Genomic DNA, 16,617 nt, shown 5'->3' with positions numbered 1-16,617 from the left:
CTTTCTGTTGGACATTAATAAAGAAGAGTGTTACTACTTACCCAGTGTTTGTCTCTCCGTCCAGACGTGACAATATTGCTATAAACTTAGGATTTCACATTGTCATTCTATAAACTCATCCTTTCTCTCTTTCTGCAACGTGTGAATGCGTGTGTTCATGTGTTAGATTATTTTATGTCTTAGCTTTATATAAATAAAGTCTTATTTATATTGAAAAGAGAAGTATCTTGTGTTTTGTGCTTACAAGTTAATGTCTTAATCTGCTGATCTTGTTACTGTGCTTATTAATAGTGTTTTCACTATATTTTGGATTTTAATATCCAGTGAAGAATTAATGTTATACGGCTCGTTCAGTGATTCGCTGGCCGACTCGGTGATCAGCTGCAAAACAGTGATTATGTTCAAATTCACTATAAAATCATAAATGATTCCCTTTGAGCTAAATTAAAATTATTTACATATTAAACCCTACAGTTATTAACATTATTTTCATTGTAAAGCTTGTATAATCTTACAAGTGGAATAAAAACATTTCATACCTCTGTTGTGATGTTTCAGCATTTTCCGTAATAAATATTTTGTTTAAATTATTCACCTGAGTGTAATGTCTTTAATTAAAGTTTCATACTAGTCCAAAAAACTTTTACATTAAAATGTAAAAATATAATACAAACATAGCAATCTATATAATACATAAGAGTACATTAATATTCACACTGCCATTTGTTACAAACATGTTGATCTTACCTCAGTGTAACAGCAAGTCATAGCATGGGTTCTGTGGACCTCCTATAATGTATTGTTTGACTTGTTAAGTTGGCTGCAATCAGGGAAAGAATGCGATTCATCTGCTCTGCACTCATCCTGAAGCATTTTAGGTGGCGGTCACTGTCGAGTTGCAGTTCAGCCAAAAGATGGTAATATGCACCATAGTCTCTCCTCCGCTGGTTGACTGGGAGCACCCAAAATCTACGTCGTATCCTTTTTCATAATCTCAGCAGTAACAAATACAGTGCAGTTGCCTTTCTTCTATCTACAATACGTACTGCACATTAACAAAGATAAACATAAATGGTGTAAATAAAACAAATACAGTAATATAAACTAATCTAATAATAAATCAAGACCAGTTGTATTTGAAATTAGATGTGAATTTACCCATTCTGTACAGAAGACGCTGTTCAGCCGTGCGCTGCAAATGCTACCGGAGTGAAAGGACAATGGATGTGCACAGCAAACGCTCTTCCTACGCGCTGCTACAGCTCCGCCTACGCTCTGCTTAAGCGTGCGATGTGAAACCAGCGTAACTGCTTCAACAAACCGGCGTAGATGATTCAAAATCAGATACCCTAGGTAGAACAGGACAGGCAGACAGTTTACACTCAAGTCAAGTCAAGTCACCTTTATTTATATAGCACTTTTAACAATACAGATTGTGTCAAAGCACTTAACAGTATCAAATTAGAGGATAGAGTGTCAGTAATGTATAATGATAAGATTAAACACTCAATTTTCAATTTTCAGTTAAAGGCATTTCATTATTGAATTCAGAGACGTCATTGTCTAGCTCAGTTTAGTTTAAATATTATCTGTGAAATCAAATCGGCGATAATCGCTAGAAATTAACTCAAGGTCATCGACTGAAACTAGATTGGTTGACAATGTACAACTTGACTTACAGACTGCAACTGGTGAGACAGATGGTTCTGAACTAGACACGCTTTGGAACAACGAACAGACAGACAATTCCTCACTAGGATCACTATCTGCCATTGGCAAGACATGTGGTTTAGGACTGGGTGCATAGACAGAGAGTGAACAAACAGGCAACTCAAAATCATATGTTTTGGCTGGACTGTACAAATAAACGGTTCTGAGTCATTGGGGAAAACTGGACCAGAAGACAATTCATAGTTGGACTCATTAACTGGGACAGAATAGACAGATAGTTCACACTCAAGAGCCTTGTTAGGCAAAAGATTGACAGACAGATCATTAGTGGCCTCTTTGCTCATGACAGGGCTAGCAGGGCAGACGAAAGGTTTGTTAAAGGCCCCTATGGCCATGACAGGTTTAACGGGGCAAGGAAAAGGTACATTTAAGGCCTCGGTTGTAACAGGCTGGGCTGAGAGTTCCAAAGGAAACTCCTCAGCTGAATCGGGGCAAAAATAAAGTTCATATACTGTCTCTGGAGTAGTTACAGGAATGGTTGGGAATTCTAAGTTGGCCTCTTTCGTTGTGACAGACTGCGCTAAGAGTTCATAATCGGTGACATGACCAGACGGAAGTTCATTGAGGGCCTCCATGGCCGGTTCAGGACAGGACGAGAGTTCAGAGAGGGCCTCCTCGGCCGGTTCAGAGCAGGAAAGAAGTTCATAAGCAGCCTCCGTAGCCGTGACAGGAAAGGCAGAGATCTGATAAGTGGATACCACTGACACCTCTGCAAGTTCTGCAGTGGATGCCGCCACCTCTGGAGTTTCTACAGCAGTAACATCTGGAAACGGGAGAGTTCATCAACGGTTCCTTTGACCGTGACATGACAGGCTGAGGGTGCATTGCTGGGTGCCACCACCATGCAAGGAGCCGAAGCGACTCAGGAAAATCAGCTGTGACTTGGCTTGACTCAGGAAAATCAGACGAGACATGGCGGGGCTCTGGAAGATCAGCCGAGACATACACAGGCTCTGATGCGGCAGCCGCGGCATGAATGGAGTCTGAAATAAAACCGCGACATGTTTAGGATCAGAAACAACATTAGTATCACTATAGTATTTTGTTGTTGCCACCATTTTGTGAGCACACTCCGTGGCCGCCATTACAAGAGTGGACTTGGTGTCACTTTCCTCTGTAAAACATACAGTGAATGCTGAAACGATAGTCAACAAAGCATAATCCATAAAATGACTAAGAGATGAACGAGGACCCTCGCAGATTAGTCGAGATTTGAGCGGCTGATTAATGCCCTCACAAAAGAAATCTATCAGCATGCAGTCAGGCAAATCAGAATAATTAGCGATTTCTAAATTATCTTGAATATAGCTCTCGAGCGATCGTGTGTCCTGCTCGAGAGCTAATAGCAGTCCTGCTGTGTCCATACCTGGCCAGTGTCCTGTAGAAAAGCCACTGGATCCTCGTGTGGCTGAGTATTCTGTTACAAAGTGACAGAGTCATGAGATGTGTGGATCCATTTGCAAAGCTTAAATCAACGACATGGTCAAACAGACATGGGTCGACAGCAACAACAGGTATGGCACAGTCTTTCCTGGAGGGCATGACGAAGTAGTAATCCAGCTAACAGGCTATAGTCCAGACGAGGGGCGAACAGTATCCGAGCGGGGCGAGACGAAGGAGTAATCCGAGTCAGGTTAAAGTCCAGGACAGGCAGGCAGAGAACAGACTAGACGAAGTAAACCAGGCTAGAATCAAGACACGGTTTAAACAGGTAATAAGCAGGACTGACTAGACTTAGAAAAAGATGGTATGACTCCGTAATATAGCTATCACTAGGTAGGCTATAATAGGAAGGCGACCTCTGATGGCAAGCAGACGGAAGACCACGGGCGGGATTCGCGACAATAGTGGATCTATAGTATAATGGTCTATAGTATTACTTGTCCTCTAAATATATATATATATATATATATATATATATATATATATATATATATATATATATATATTAAATAATTAAACAATAATTTTCATTTAAAGAAAACTGCTAAATAAAATAAATAAATAAATAATATTACATTACATTACATTACATTACATTATACTCAGTGGTTCCCATGTCTGTGTCAGTGTCTTAATCTATATAATGATGCAATATTATCCATGTAAATCATCAGTCATAAACCTCACTGGGACTGGTATTTTGACCTTATGACCAGAGGGACTCGATTGTGCTTATAATAGCTAATTAAACCTGAAGGTACATTTATCTTAGCCCACTGGGAGATGTGATGGTCAAGATGCTTTCCTGAAATGGTCAAGGGACCATATCAGGAGTGAAAACAAGTCAAAACATGTTAATTACATGTTTTGATTTACATCATTTGTTGGTGCACTAAAAATATTTGTATTTGCTACCATACCAATGAATGCTGCTTGACCTAAATATTCAAGACACCTGTAGCAAATACTCTAAATAAACGAATAAGTAAATACAAGTAATATAGTTATTAAGCAGTTTTTTTATACAAATCAGGAGTAAATTAAGATGACTATCTATTCCCTTCAAATACATGATGTAAATACAAATATCCACGTGATAGTTATGAAGGCCAAATAAATTTTTAGCCAATTAAGCCAACATTTTAATTTAGAATATTATAGCGAAAGGCCAGTTCACTCCACACTGACAGACACACAACAACACCAACAGCTGACCGAGTTCAATATGTCACTTCTCAGACATTCCAAAACCCAAAGAAATGCTGACTGAACATGTTCAGTCTGTGAAAACAAGCACTGACAAACACCAACAGGGGTTACAAACTGATCAGACAAAACCTGATGAATGTGACTGATGCCGTTTGTTGGCATTTGCTGGTAGAGTGTGAATTGGTAAATAATAAATCTAAGGTGGCCGAGAGAGCTCAACACGCTGCAACTTAAGAAAACAAACAAAAACAGAAAAAGCACCAGCAAATTACAAAAACATCTTTATCATTCTGACAACACATGTACTGCAAATACTCACAATCTACGCACAGAGGCATTAGAAATAGATTAAAGACATTTAAATCTACAAAAGTGAATTTTGGGTTAATTGTATGTAAGCCTCATTGGCTGGAAGGAACAGTATATGATAGAAAGTACAAAAACCTTGTCCAGGCAATAGAGGTTACTTGTTAAAATTTCACTCTTGACTCTAGTCTAGAAAAATTAACCTACCTTTATTACCATTGTATTATATTGCAAAATTTAAAACTTAAAGAGGTTACTCTAATAAAAACTCAAATAGTAAGATGTGAAGGTCATATTATTTTTAATAAAGCACACTGTATAATATGTGCTCAGTGTGTTTAATATCTTTGTGAGCCATTTGAAAGAAACATTTGAATTAGATGTATGATAATGTGGTTTAGAATAGAGTGTTTGCATTGTCTTGAATGGTAAACAATTTTCATCATAGATTAAACAATTTTTTTATTTTTTAAGAGGTCAATTAAAGTTATGATCAGACAGATTGCATCCCTAACTGTATGGTCAGTGGGGTTTCATTAAAGTGTTGTCATTACAAGATAAGTATCTGTTCAGTGATTCCACCTGAGAGCAGCTCTGGACAGAGAAACCTTCAGGGTACAAGGAGTATGGAAATCCTTGAGAGTGGAAACATAATTAATGACATTTAACGACCTTGTTTATCAAAGTCAAATTAGGCCATATGAGGATGAATTACATCATATGAATTACAACCCGAATTCCAGAAATGTTGGGACACTTTTTAAATGTGAATAAAATGAAAACTAAAAGAATTTCATATCACATGAGCCAATATTTTATTCACAATAGAACATAGATAACATAACAAATATTTAAACTGAGAAATTTGACAATTTTATGCACTAAATGAGCTCATTTCAAATTTGATGCCTTCTACAGGTCTCAAAATAGTTGGGACGGGGGCATGTTTACCATGATGTAGCATCTCCTCTTCTTTTCAAAACAGTTTGAAGACATCTGGGCATCGAGGTTATGAGTTTCTGGAGTTTTGGTGTTGGAATTTGGTCCCAACTTAATTAGTTGTTAGATGTTCTCCCAGCTGAATCTTTTCAAAATGTCTTGCTTTTTCAGCCCTTTGTTGCCCCTGTGCCAACTTTTTTGAGACCTCTAGCAGGCATCAAATTTGAAATGAGCTCATTTAGTGGATAAAAGTGTAAAATTTCTCGGTTTAAACATTTGTTATGTTCTCTATGTTCTATTGTGAATAAAATATTGGCTCATGTGATTTGAAAGTCTTTTAGTTTTCATTTTATTGAAATAAAAAAAAATAAAAAATAAAATGTCCCAACATTTCCTGAATTTGGGTTGTTCATCATTTTACATGAATTCAGATGTTAGCCCTGAGTTAAACATGAACTTTAAAAAAAAAAAAAAATCCATTCCACAGACCAACATCATTTAAATTTAATTGAGATGATCAAATTATCTTTGAAATTATCATTTCTGAATTTGTATTTAAATTAGACTACATTAGACATATGGCTCGTCCATTACGAAGCTAACACACACACATACAGACAATTTTATGCACTACACTACACAATTTTCAGAGTCATCAGATCACTGTTCCTTTCACACTACATGACTGTTTTGGGTACATTACACAATGGATTGTGTAATCATTTACACACAATATATATATATATATATATATGTGTGTGTGTGTGTGTGTGTGTGTAAGGGAAACAGGTCAATTTACCTCAAAGGGAATCATTTATGATTTTATAGGGAATTTGGACAGAATCACTGTTTTACGGCTAATCACTGAGTCGGCCAGCGATTCACTGAACGAGCCGTTTAACATCAACTCTGCATTGGATATTAAAATCCAAAATAAAGTGAAAACACTATTAAATAGCAAAGTAACAAGACCGGCAGTTTAAGACATTAACTTGTAAGCACAAAACACAAGATATTTCTCTTTTCAATATACACTGAATAAAATTATAAACGCAACACTTTTGTTTTTGCCTCCATTTTTCATGAGCTGAACTCAAAGATCTAAGACTTTTTCTATGTACACAAAAGGCCTATTTCTCTCAAATATTGTTCACAAATCTGTCTAAATCTGTGTTAGTGAGCACTTCTCCTTTGCCAAGATAATCCATCCACCTCACAGGAGTGGCATATCAAGATGCTGATTAGACAGCATGATTATTGCACAGGTGTGCCTTAGGCTGGCCACAATAAAAGGCCACTATAAAAATCTCAACCTGGTCTCATAAAAATACGTACCTCTGCGCACTTTTTGTGCGACACCGGTTTACGTACCTTGCTGCATGTTTCACCGCAGTTTCAAATAGAAATGTCCACTGAGTGGCACTAAAACACAGGTTCAGTATGTGAACCCTGGCACGTTTTTATTACGTAGATACTGGTACGTATTGCTGTTTTTTTATTACGTTGATTCAGATACGTATTGCGGCGGTTCAGAATTCAAATATCCGGGAACTGTCGCTAAAGGTTAATGCTCTATCATGTTGGAAATATGCCCTACACCAAAATCCAACCCTAAACCTACCCGATAGTGTTAACAAATGCAAAACTGATATAAAAACGTATAAGCTGATGCAACTGTGCCATTTGAACTTCCTTTTACGCAGATTTTAACTGCTTTGTCAAACCATAGTTACACGGGATTCGAACCAGTGCTTCTCATCCGTCTCCGTACTCAGTGAGCTACCGAACAAACTTATCATCTATGAAAACCCAAGGTGGATGTGTGCGATGCTAACGTTCAAAAGCATCAGTTTTCAAATCTCCCAGCATATTAATATTGTTTTGAAGTCATAGCATGATATTCTTCAAGTAATTGTGCGAAAATTATGCTTTTTTAATCACAACTCTAAATTTGTGTGAAACTGTTCATTTATTTTGGAAACTGCAGTGATATGTACTTATTGGTACGTATTTCATGTCACACTAAAAAGTGCACCCAGGTACGTAAATGCCATGAGTCCAGGCAGAAAAATCAATTTGTGAACAGAGTATTAATACAGAGTAAGTAATGTTTCTTATTGGCATTCGATAATGTGTTGTTGTGACAAAGTTGAACGCATTTTTTAGTTGAATTTTTCCCAAACTATAACTCCAGAATAAAGTGTGAAATCGAGTGCAACATTTTGAAATATGATAGGCAACCTTTCATTGCATTTAAATGTTGCACGACGTGATATTGTATGATAATACACGCAAAGCATGTGTGCATCTATGTTATAAAATCACGTGGGCAATATTGGTGATTGCTAATGTAATAATATAGTTGCTCCTGATAAGCCTATCAACATGCTCACTAATTTATTTATTAATTTTAGTGTGGGAGTGGGGGGGGGTGCTTTATTTATTTTGAATAGTAACAATATGTAGGCCTATATACATTATTATAATAAATATAATGTACTGTTTTTGCTGTACTTTGGATCAAATAAATGCAGGCTTGGTGAGCTGAAGACACTTCTTAAAAAAAAAAAAACATTACAAATCTTACTGTTTAAATAATTTGACTGGTAGTGTATGTATTGTCACCATGTTTGCTTTGTCTTTGTCCGTTCATTGTGTTGCTCACGTCTGTTTTGTGTTTTCTCAAGTTATTTTATGTGATAGTTATATGTATACACATTTCTTTTTTCCTCACATTCTTTCTTGTAGCAATTCCCTCTCAGTCACACACCTGACTCAATGGCTCATTATGCGGGCCTTTGTCTTCTCAGGTGTGAGTCACAGCATTATCCAGGATAGTTCACGCCCTCTCGCATAGACCCTTTCTACTCAAAAAATGACTTAGAAAATTTAAATCAATATATTGTTTTCTCTGAATGAGTGAGTCAGATTATTTTCAGATCATTTTGAAGCAAATATTCTAGGCTACAAGATCCAGTTCTCAAAAGTCTTGTGAACAAATGTTCTGTATGTGTTTTATGGCCTTATTTCAGTTACTTTAAAATGTTAGTGGTCCCACTTTATATTAGGTGGCCTTAACTACTATGTACTTACATTTAAATTAATAATTTGCTACAATGCACTTATTGTGTACATGCATGTTTTTACATTGTACTTATATTTTTAAAAATACCTATATGTAACTACATCTGTAATTAATTTCTGTAATTACATTTATAATTACGCTGTTGTCCCACCCCTTACACCTTAACCCACCCTTAAACCTACCCATAACACCAAACCTGTCCCTAACCTTACCCATATAACACCTCAATAGCAGCAATAGTGTTTTGCAATACAGTATGGACACTAAGTACATTGTACTTATTTTTTAATGTATGTACATAGTAGTTAAGGCCACCTAATATAAAGTGTGACCATTTTAGTTTTTTTCTAACCACGCATAAACGTTTTCTCAAAAACACAATCACGTACGTACAAGCTGCTCACATATTATTGTAGCCCAGTTTGTGCTGAATACAGTGTTTTTAGACTTTAGCCATTAAAATGTTTATAAGCAACTGAAAAAAGCACAAATGTCAGGGCATGTCAAAACTTCTCCGGGGCCCCAAAACACCCTCAGACCCCAGAGGGTTAAACGTCAATGTGCTATGTGTGTGTCTCCTGCTTGCCTTGGATAACCCTTACTTTTTGGATGAATAAAGACTGTTACTCGTTATACTCCCTCAACTCCACGTTCCTCATGTCCTCACAGTAGCGATCGTGACAGAACACCGAACCCGAACAAAGATGACAGAGGCTGAGGATCAGCTGTAGTGTCTGCGACAGAGTGGTCGGACATTGGAGAGGTATGTGGAGGAATTCCTTGAGCTGTCTAACCGGGTTAGCTAGCATGATGCTGCACTCAGTGCTTGTTTTCAGTTGGGGCTGGATGAGAAAACAATCCATTGTGATCTCCCTACATGTGATTTTCCCTTGATCGAGTTGATTAATCTTGTCCTTTATTTGAATGGTTCCAATTTCGAGGTAGAAGAAATAAAGGAAAATTTAAATACTCCTTATCCAGCCCCCTCTGAAACACACCGTTCTCTCCAGCTCAGCCCACGCCAGGACCCTCCACATACCGAATCAATGGTTCCGACCACCTGTCAACCCCAAGGAACCCCCAAGAGAGCTCCTGTTTCCCCGTCCAGCCCAGGCAGGGCTGTTGTTCCCACGTCAGGCCCAGAGAGGGCTCCTATTCCTGAGTTTGGCGCAGAGAGGGCTCCCATTCCTGAGTATAGCCCAGAGTTGGCTTCCGTTCCTGAGGGCAGACCAGGAAGGCCTTCGGTTCCGAAATGCAGCGCGGAGTGGACTTCAGAGCCCAGCCCAGCCCAGAGCTGGTTCCAGCCAGGGGACCCGGAGTCTCCCCCAATAAAATTTTTTGAGGGGGCTATACGTCTCCGGCTGTAGTGGCCGGGCCCGAGTGCCGAGGCCAAGGCCACAGAGGCCGTCCAGCCAGAGCACCCTGAACTGTCCAATCTGCCATGGCCCCCTGAACTGCCCATTCCGCCAGTGGCGCAAGGATGCGTCTTCCGGAAGGTGGAGATAATGTCAGACTTATGTTCCTGTGTTGTTGTGTTTTTCTCCCCATGTGCTCTGTGACCTAGTTTCCTCGTGTCTGATTGTATCATTTGTTTCACCTGTGTTTCCTTAATTATGCTCATTAGTTCCTTGTTACTTATGCCGAGTGTTTCCTGTGTTCGGTGTTAAACATCAATGTCCCTCGACTCCGTGTTCATCACATCCTCACAGTAGCAAACATGACAAAAAAAGATACACTAATTTCACATATAGTGCCTTTTAAAAATTTGAGTACTTTTCAAGTACCTTCTTAAAAATATGGCTGTTTTCCAGGACTTAAATTTTAAAAAGTCAAATTCAATACTTCAAGCACTTTAAGCACATTGTACGAACCCTGTAGTGCAGTTAACCCTCTAAGCGCCAAAGTCGCAAAATTGCAACAAGTCTATACTTCATGAAATAGACTGTAGTTCCTAATTTGGTGTAATATCTCATTTGTATTCCCTACCACTTAGATGGCAGACATGAAGTACTTCAAGTCTAGACCAAAATTGTTCGAGGAAATAGCAGAGAAAGTGAGCTATCGTGTCATTGATGTGGAAGCAGTTCAGTTCATAGCGTCTGAGTAAATTTTGAGATTTGTGAGAGAAAATCGCCAAATGGCTAAAAAGTTGTACCGTGAGGATGTGGGAATATTTGCCTTTTGGAAATGACGATTGGTCGTCTAATGATCGCGCTTCTCCCTACATCTTTGCATGCGCAATGGTGCCGCCGTAAAAGGCGAGAGTGTTCATGAAGCACCATCAAGTGATCATTTCAAGTCTTTGCCCAACAGGGATGGGGGTAGCAGGGGTGGACGTGGTCTTAGTGTCCATAGGAGAGGCTCTGTGTTGCTGATGATCAGCCAGATTGCGTCATTTGTTCTGATTGTGCGCGCTCAAAGGACCGCCGACAGTACAGGTGCAGTCAGTGTGGGGTAGGTCTGTGCGCTGTGCCATGCAATGAGAGGTACCATAGTCTCAAGAATAATAAACTGTCACCTAGATACCTGATTGGGCAGATAGCTGGTCAACTGATCAAAAAATAGGCACATGTATTTTACTATGGCACAGTAATATAGTAATAATTTACTACTTTCTCCTGTTTTACTGTTGATTTCATCTTTTCCTAAATCATTTGGAATGAGGATAAAAAGACAAAAAAAAAAAAATACGCAAATAAGTTCAGACATCCATTCAATATCTATTATTTCCTGAATATTACTGATGAACTGATCAAAAAGTAGGCTACTGTTCACATGCATTTTACTACTATATAGCAGTGGCGAGCGGTGACCTTTTTAACCGGGTATGCTGAGTACTTAGATTAAGACCACACGCCCCTCCCCCCTCTCCTCCCCTGTCTCCTCCTCATCGTTTTTAAAACACACTCAAAGAAAACACCGTGGCAGGTGTCGATTTAAAAGTATGCACATTCCTACCTTATTTGTAAATGAAATGAATTGAATTCAGGTTTATCCATAGTTATTCCAATGCTAGAAAACAGCTGATTTTCCCAAGTAAAAACCGCCAAATAAGGTTTACACTTATACGCAATATTCAGAGGGTGGGGAGATGGGGGATTCCCCCGCTCTATATGTCTCTGCATAGACTGAATTATTATTTTATTTTATTTTATTTTATTTAGCTATTTATTTATTTATTCATTTATTTTTTTTATTCCCAGTGAATAGGAGTTAAAATTCCAACCCGGGTGACACTACTCCAATAATAGACAATGAAAATACAAATAAAAAATTAAATAAAACAAATAAGATATTAATAATAATAATAATAATAATAATATTGCCAAGTAATGTTGCAAACAACAATAACATCAGAGAAGGACTTTAACTGTAAGCGACACAATACGGAAAACAAAGGTATTGTTTCTTATTTTTTTCCTGATGTTTGTTATTTAAAATTTTAAATACATTTTTATAAACCTTTTTTTTATTTATTTTTTTTATTTACCACTTGTTAACAATAACGTCTTCAACATTGTCTATGACCAGCTATGTGTGGACTTTCAAAATTTGCTTTGCTTGAGAAAGCATGAAAATATACAGTTATTGTCACGAATCTGGTCTGTAACTTCCATTCACTCACCACCAGAGGTCACTCACTCACCACAGTATTCATTGCACTGATCACATTACTGTTACACTTCACCATCTACTTAATTTCCCATCATCCATTGCACTGATTGCACACACAGCTGAAGGCACTGATCACACAGCTCTCACTAATCACACACTCTATTTAAACCCTGGACTTTGTTTCCCTCACTGCCGAGTATTGTATGCGTTTACCGCTCCCCTAGCTGTAGCAACTCTACAGAGCCCCTGATAGTTTTTGAGTTTACCGCTCCCCTAGCCGTAGCAACTCTACAGAGCCCCTGATAGTTTTCCTAGTTTTCCCCTGCCTGTTTTGGATTGTGTTTTCCCCTGCCTGTTTTGGATTGTGTTTTCCCCTGCCTGGAGCATTGCTTCGCTTTCAGATACCTCTCTCGTCAAGCCCCTCCGGATACTGTTCGCTGTCGACCGACCTTTGCTTGCCCTAGGATTACTCTTTGTCTTGTCCCTGCCATACCTGTTTGCCATTGCTCGCCCCTGCCTGTATTTATGACCATGCCTGTAAATAAAAGCTTGCACTTGGATCCGCACGTCTCACGTCTTGTCAGCCCCGTAACAGTTATGATGTTTTTTTGCATATGATTTAGTCAAGTCAGTTTTGCTTTTGCATCAAACACAATTTAATATTAGGCAATCGAGATCTGGCAGTAACAGCGCGTTTTTCCACTTGGGCGAGCGCTTTGCGGACAGCTTACCTCTTGCATGAAATCACGCGCATACCAGGTAAACCCTGAGAACGCGCAACGATCCTGAGAGTCACAGCGACAGAGCGGAGGTACCAAAGCTGCGGAGAATCCGCTTACCCGGAAGCTTCCGTCACTTCCGTCGCCTCTGGCTTGCTCAGTTGGGGACACTTAATTTCTAGCGATTATCGCGCAGATACTATTTAAACTAAACTGAGCTAGACAATGACATCTCTGAATTCAATAATGAAATGCCTTTAACTGAAAATTGAAAATTGAGTGTTTAATCTTATCATTATACATTACTGACACTCTATCCTCTAATTTGATACTGTTAAGTGCTTTGACACAATCTGTATTGTTAAAAGCGCTATATAAATAAAGGTGACTTGACTTGACTTGACTGACGTAGATTTACAAAAAATTACCTTTTTTGTCAAATAAATAATTTTACATATGTATTCCCAACACTTTATTAAGCTGTAGGTCACATCTCAAATGACAAGGCATCAACTTATAATCATGTTTATATTCATTAGCCCGTGAACTCATTCTCTCAGACGGCCTGGGTTTTCGGCGCATTCGCAGCTTATAGCTTATGGACGGAACGCCACTGCTATATAGTATAGTAATATAATAATAATTTAGTACTTTCTCCTGTTTTATTGTTGGTTTCCTCTTTTATGATCATTTGGAATGAGGATAAAAAGACAAAAAAAAAAACATTCAAATAATTTCAAACATCAATTCAATATCTACTATTTCCTGAATATTATGAAATTCAGGAGGGCCGCCCCCTGATGACGTCATAATATGCAAATTAGATGAGTATATTTACACCCCACATAAACCTTCGGTCATGTCCGTAATTTTTCTAATTTACAGTAGATCTCTATCTTTAAGCCCTTTCAAGCCACAAGCTTTTTAACTCTTGATGTCAAAATCCAGCATTTTCCCCAAAAAAAAAAAAACCCTGGTGCCTAAAGGGTTAATATCATAAAGTTAATGTTGATAAGTTGATGTTTCTGAAAAAATCATCAGAATAGCGCTAACAACATTAGCGCATATGTTAACGTGTGTGCAAACTGTATGTGCATCTGTGAGGGAGAGAGAGCGGGAGAGATAGAGTATGTGCTTTCCGTCAATAAAACATAATTTTGCGGCAAAACATGGAAATGATCTGTCGTTTTTATCCTACTGTTTATTATATTTATTTATACTAAGAATAAATTGAATAAGTTGAATGCTTGAATCTGATTGGCTGACGAACATTCTAAGGTGTGCAATTATTTTCAGGGAAACGCACGGCGAACATAGTTCTACGTTACGAACTACGTTCGGTGTGCATTTCCCTGAAAATAATTGCACACCTTAGAACGTGCCTCAGCCAATCAGATTCAAGCATTCAAGGGCCCTAGTATATATATCTATATCTATATATCTATATAGATATAGATATATATATATATATATATATTTTTTTTTTTTTTTTTTTTTGTGATACTATTGTTTGTTCCTTATAATTAATTCCTTGCATATGATTTTAACAACAATTCTGAAATTTAAAAAAAACAAAACATTTTAAACATGAAATTCACAAATATGAAACATATTGCAGAGAAAAAAACATGCAAATAGAAATACATTGTGAAATATATAATAATGTTATTACAATGTAGTTAGACATTTACATACTGTAAAAGTAATTAACAACTGCACTGAAAGAACAGGGTTTGCAAAAATTAATATGACTTAATGACATTTATACGTGAGTGCTTATTTGCACATTGCTTTCGTGAGTTTTGATATAGTTTCACATATTTTTAAAAGGATCCTCAAGAGAGCTTTTTTTGTTACGAGTGTTCGTAAACAAGGAAATTAGCATGAGACCAATGTCCATATATATCTGACCAAATCAACCTTCTACACAACACTCTGTCAAACATACAAAAAGAGATTGTGGTAAGATTTTCACATTGATTTTTTTGCATACAACTTTGACAATCAACTGTATTCTACCATAGAGTATTTAATGTTTCTATTCGCTTACAGGACTAAATAGCTATCTAGCTATTAGTTAACTTTAAAGTTAAAAAAAAAAAAAAAAAACTTTAAAGCTTTATAATAAGACTATATATTGCAGATGCAGCCACCACTGGAGAATGAGTCCATTGTCTTAGTATTTACACTTTCTGGACTAAATGAAACAATGGGAAACAGATTTGTATTTTTTTCTTTGACTGCATTGTATTATCCATTAATCGTGTTGTGTAATGTGACCATAATTTACACTGTAATCTCACATAAGAAGCTTCATGAGCCAATGTATGTTTTTATATGTAATTTATGCATGAATGGACTTTATGGCACAGCTGGATTCTACCCTAAATTCTTGTATGATTTATTATCCCAGTGTCACATGATTTCTTATGCTGGATGTTTGGTTCAGATATTTGTCATTTATTCATCGGTTCTATGTGACTTTTCAACATTAACAGTGATGGCATATGACAGGTATGTGGCAATATGTAGACCACTGGAGTATCATTCAGTAATGACTAGTCAAAGGATCCTTGAATGCATCCTTTTCTGCTGGCTTTCTCCATTTTTTTGCATGTGTGTTGTAATTGTATTAACATCAAAGCTAACCTTATGTGGCTCTAGTATTGAAAAGCTATATTGTGAAAACTGGTCAGTTGTTAAACTCTCTTGTTTTTCTACAACAGTAAACAATGTGATTGGGTATGTAATTATTATTATATATTTTGGACATGCAGTACTGATATTTTGTTCATACATTCAGTTGATTGGAAAATGCAAAAAGTCAACAGAGGGCAGAAACAAATTTATACAAACATGTGTACCACATCTTCTTGCATTGCTCAATGTGACTGTTGCATTGCTGTTTGATGTGCTATACACTCGGTATGGTTCTAAAAGCTTGCCACAAGATTTGCGTAATTTCATGGCACTAGAATTTCTACTTGTTCCTCCCATGTTAAACCCTCTTATTTATGGACTAAATCTGACAAAACTACGGAAGGAAGTAATGAGACTGTTTCTCTTTTTTTTTAAAAAAGAAGTAGAAATACGTGAGTAAATTATTCTTATTAAAATACAGTTAAAATATAGATTTTTGTTATCTTAAACATTCTAAAACTAGATTATTTGTGAGATATTTTTTAAACAACTTATGTTTTTTTCCCATTCCTCTTTTTGTTGAAAACAATGTACAAATTGTGATGCTAGTAGTTTTATTTATTTATTTATTTTATTTCAGCCATATTATAAGATTCTTTCATATGTATTAAACTGTATTGATTTAGGTTAACTGTCATGTTGATGATGATGACTTTGAAAAGTACTGTATTAATTATATATTTGTTGTGAGGCAACAATGCTAGACATTAAGACACTCATGCTGTTACTAATAATATGTGTAAATTAGTGCTGTCAAATGGTTAATCGCATCCAAAATAAAAGTTTTTATTTACATAATATATGTGTGTGTATTGTGTATATTTATTATGTATATATAAATACACACACACATACAGCATGTATTTTGAA

General features: G+C 37.1%; 1 protein-coding gene across 1 annotated transcript; it reads left to right on the top strand.

Annotated features, from left to right (window-relative positions):
* Positions 1-15,190: 15,190 nt before the first annotated feature.
* LOC131520657 (olfactory receptor 6N1-like) lies at positions 15,191-16,147 on the top strand. Its single transcript, XM_058745062.1, has one exon. The coding sequence runs from the start codon at positions 15,191-15,193 to the stop codon at positions 16,145-16,147; it is 957 nt and encodes a 318-aa protein (XP_058601045.1).
* The last annotated feature ends 470 nt before the right edge of the window (positions 16,148-16,617 follow it).

Source organism: Onychostoma macrolepis, chromosome 15, assembly GCF_012432095.1.
Source record: "Onychostoma macrolepis isolate SWU-2019 chromosome 15, ASM1243209v1, whole genome shotgun sequence".
In the NCBI taxonomy this organism is placed as follows: domain Eukaryota; kingdom Metazoa; phylum Chordata; class Actinopteri; order Cypriniformes; family Cyprinidae; genus Onychostoma; species Onychostoma macrolepis.
The sequence above is the reverse complement of the archived record's forward strand: the minus strand, read 5'-3'. Positions and strand labels throughout refer to the sequence as shown.

What these genes read in the sequence shown, in the direction of transcription:
- LOC131520657 (XM_058745062.1), top strand. Translation starts at nt 15,191, where the DNA reads ATGCAGCCACCACTGGAGAATGAGTCCATTGTCTTAGTATTTACACTT.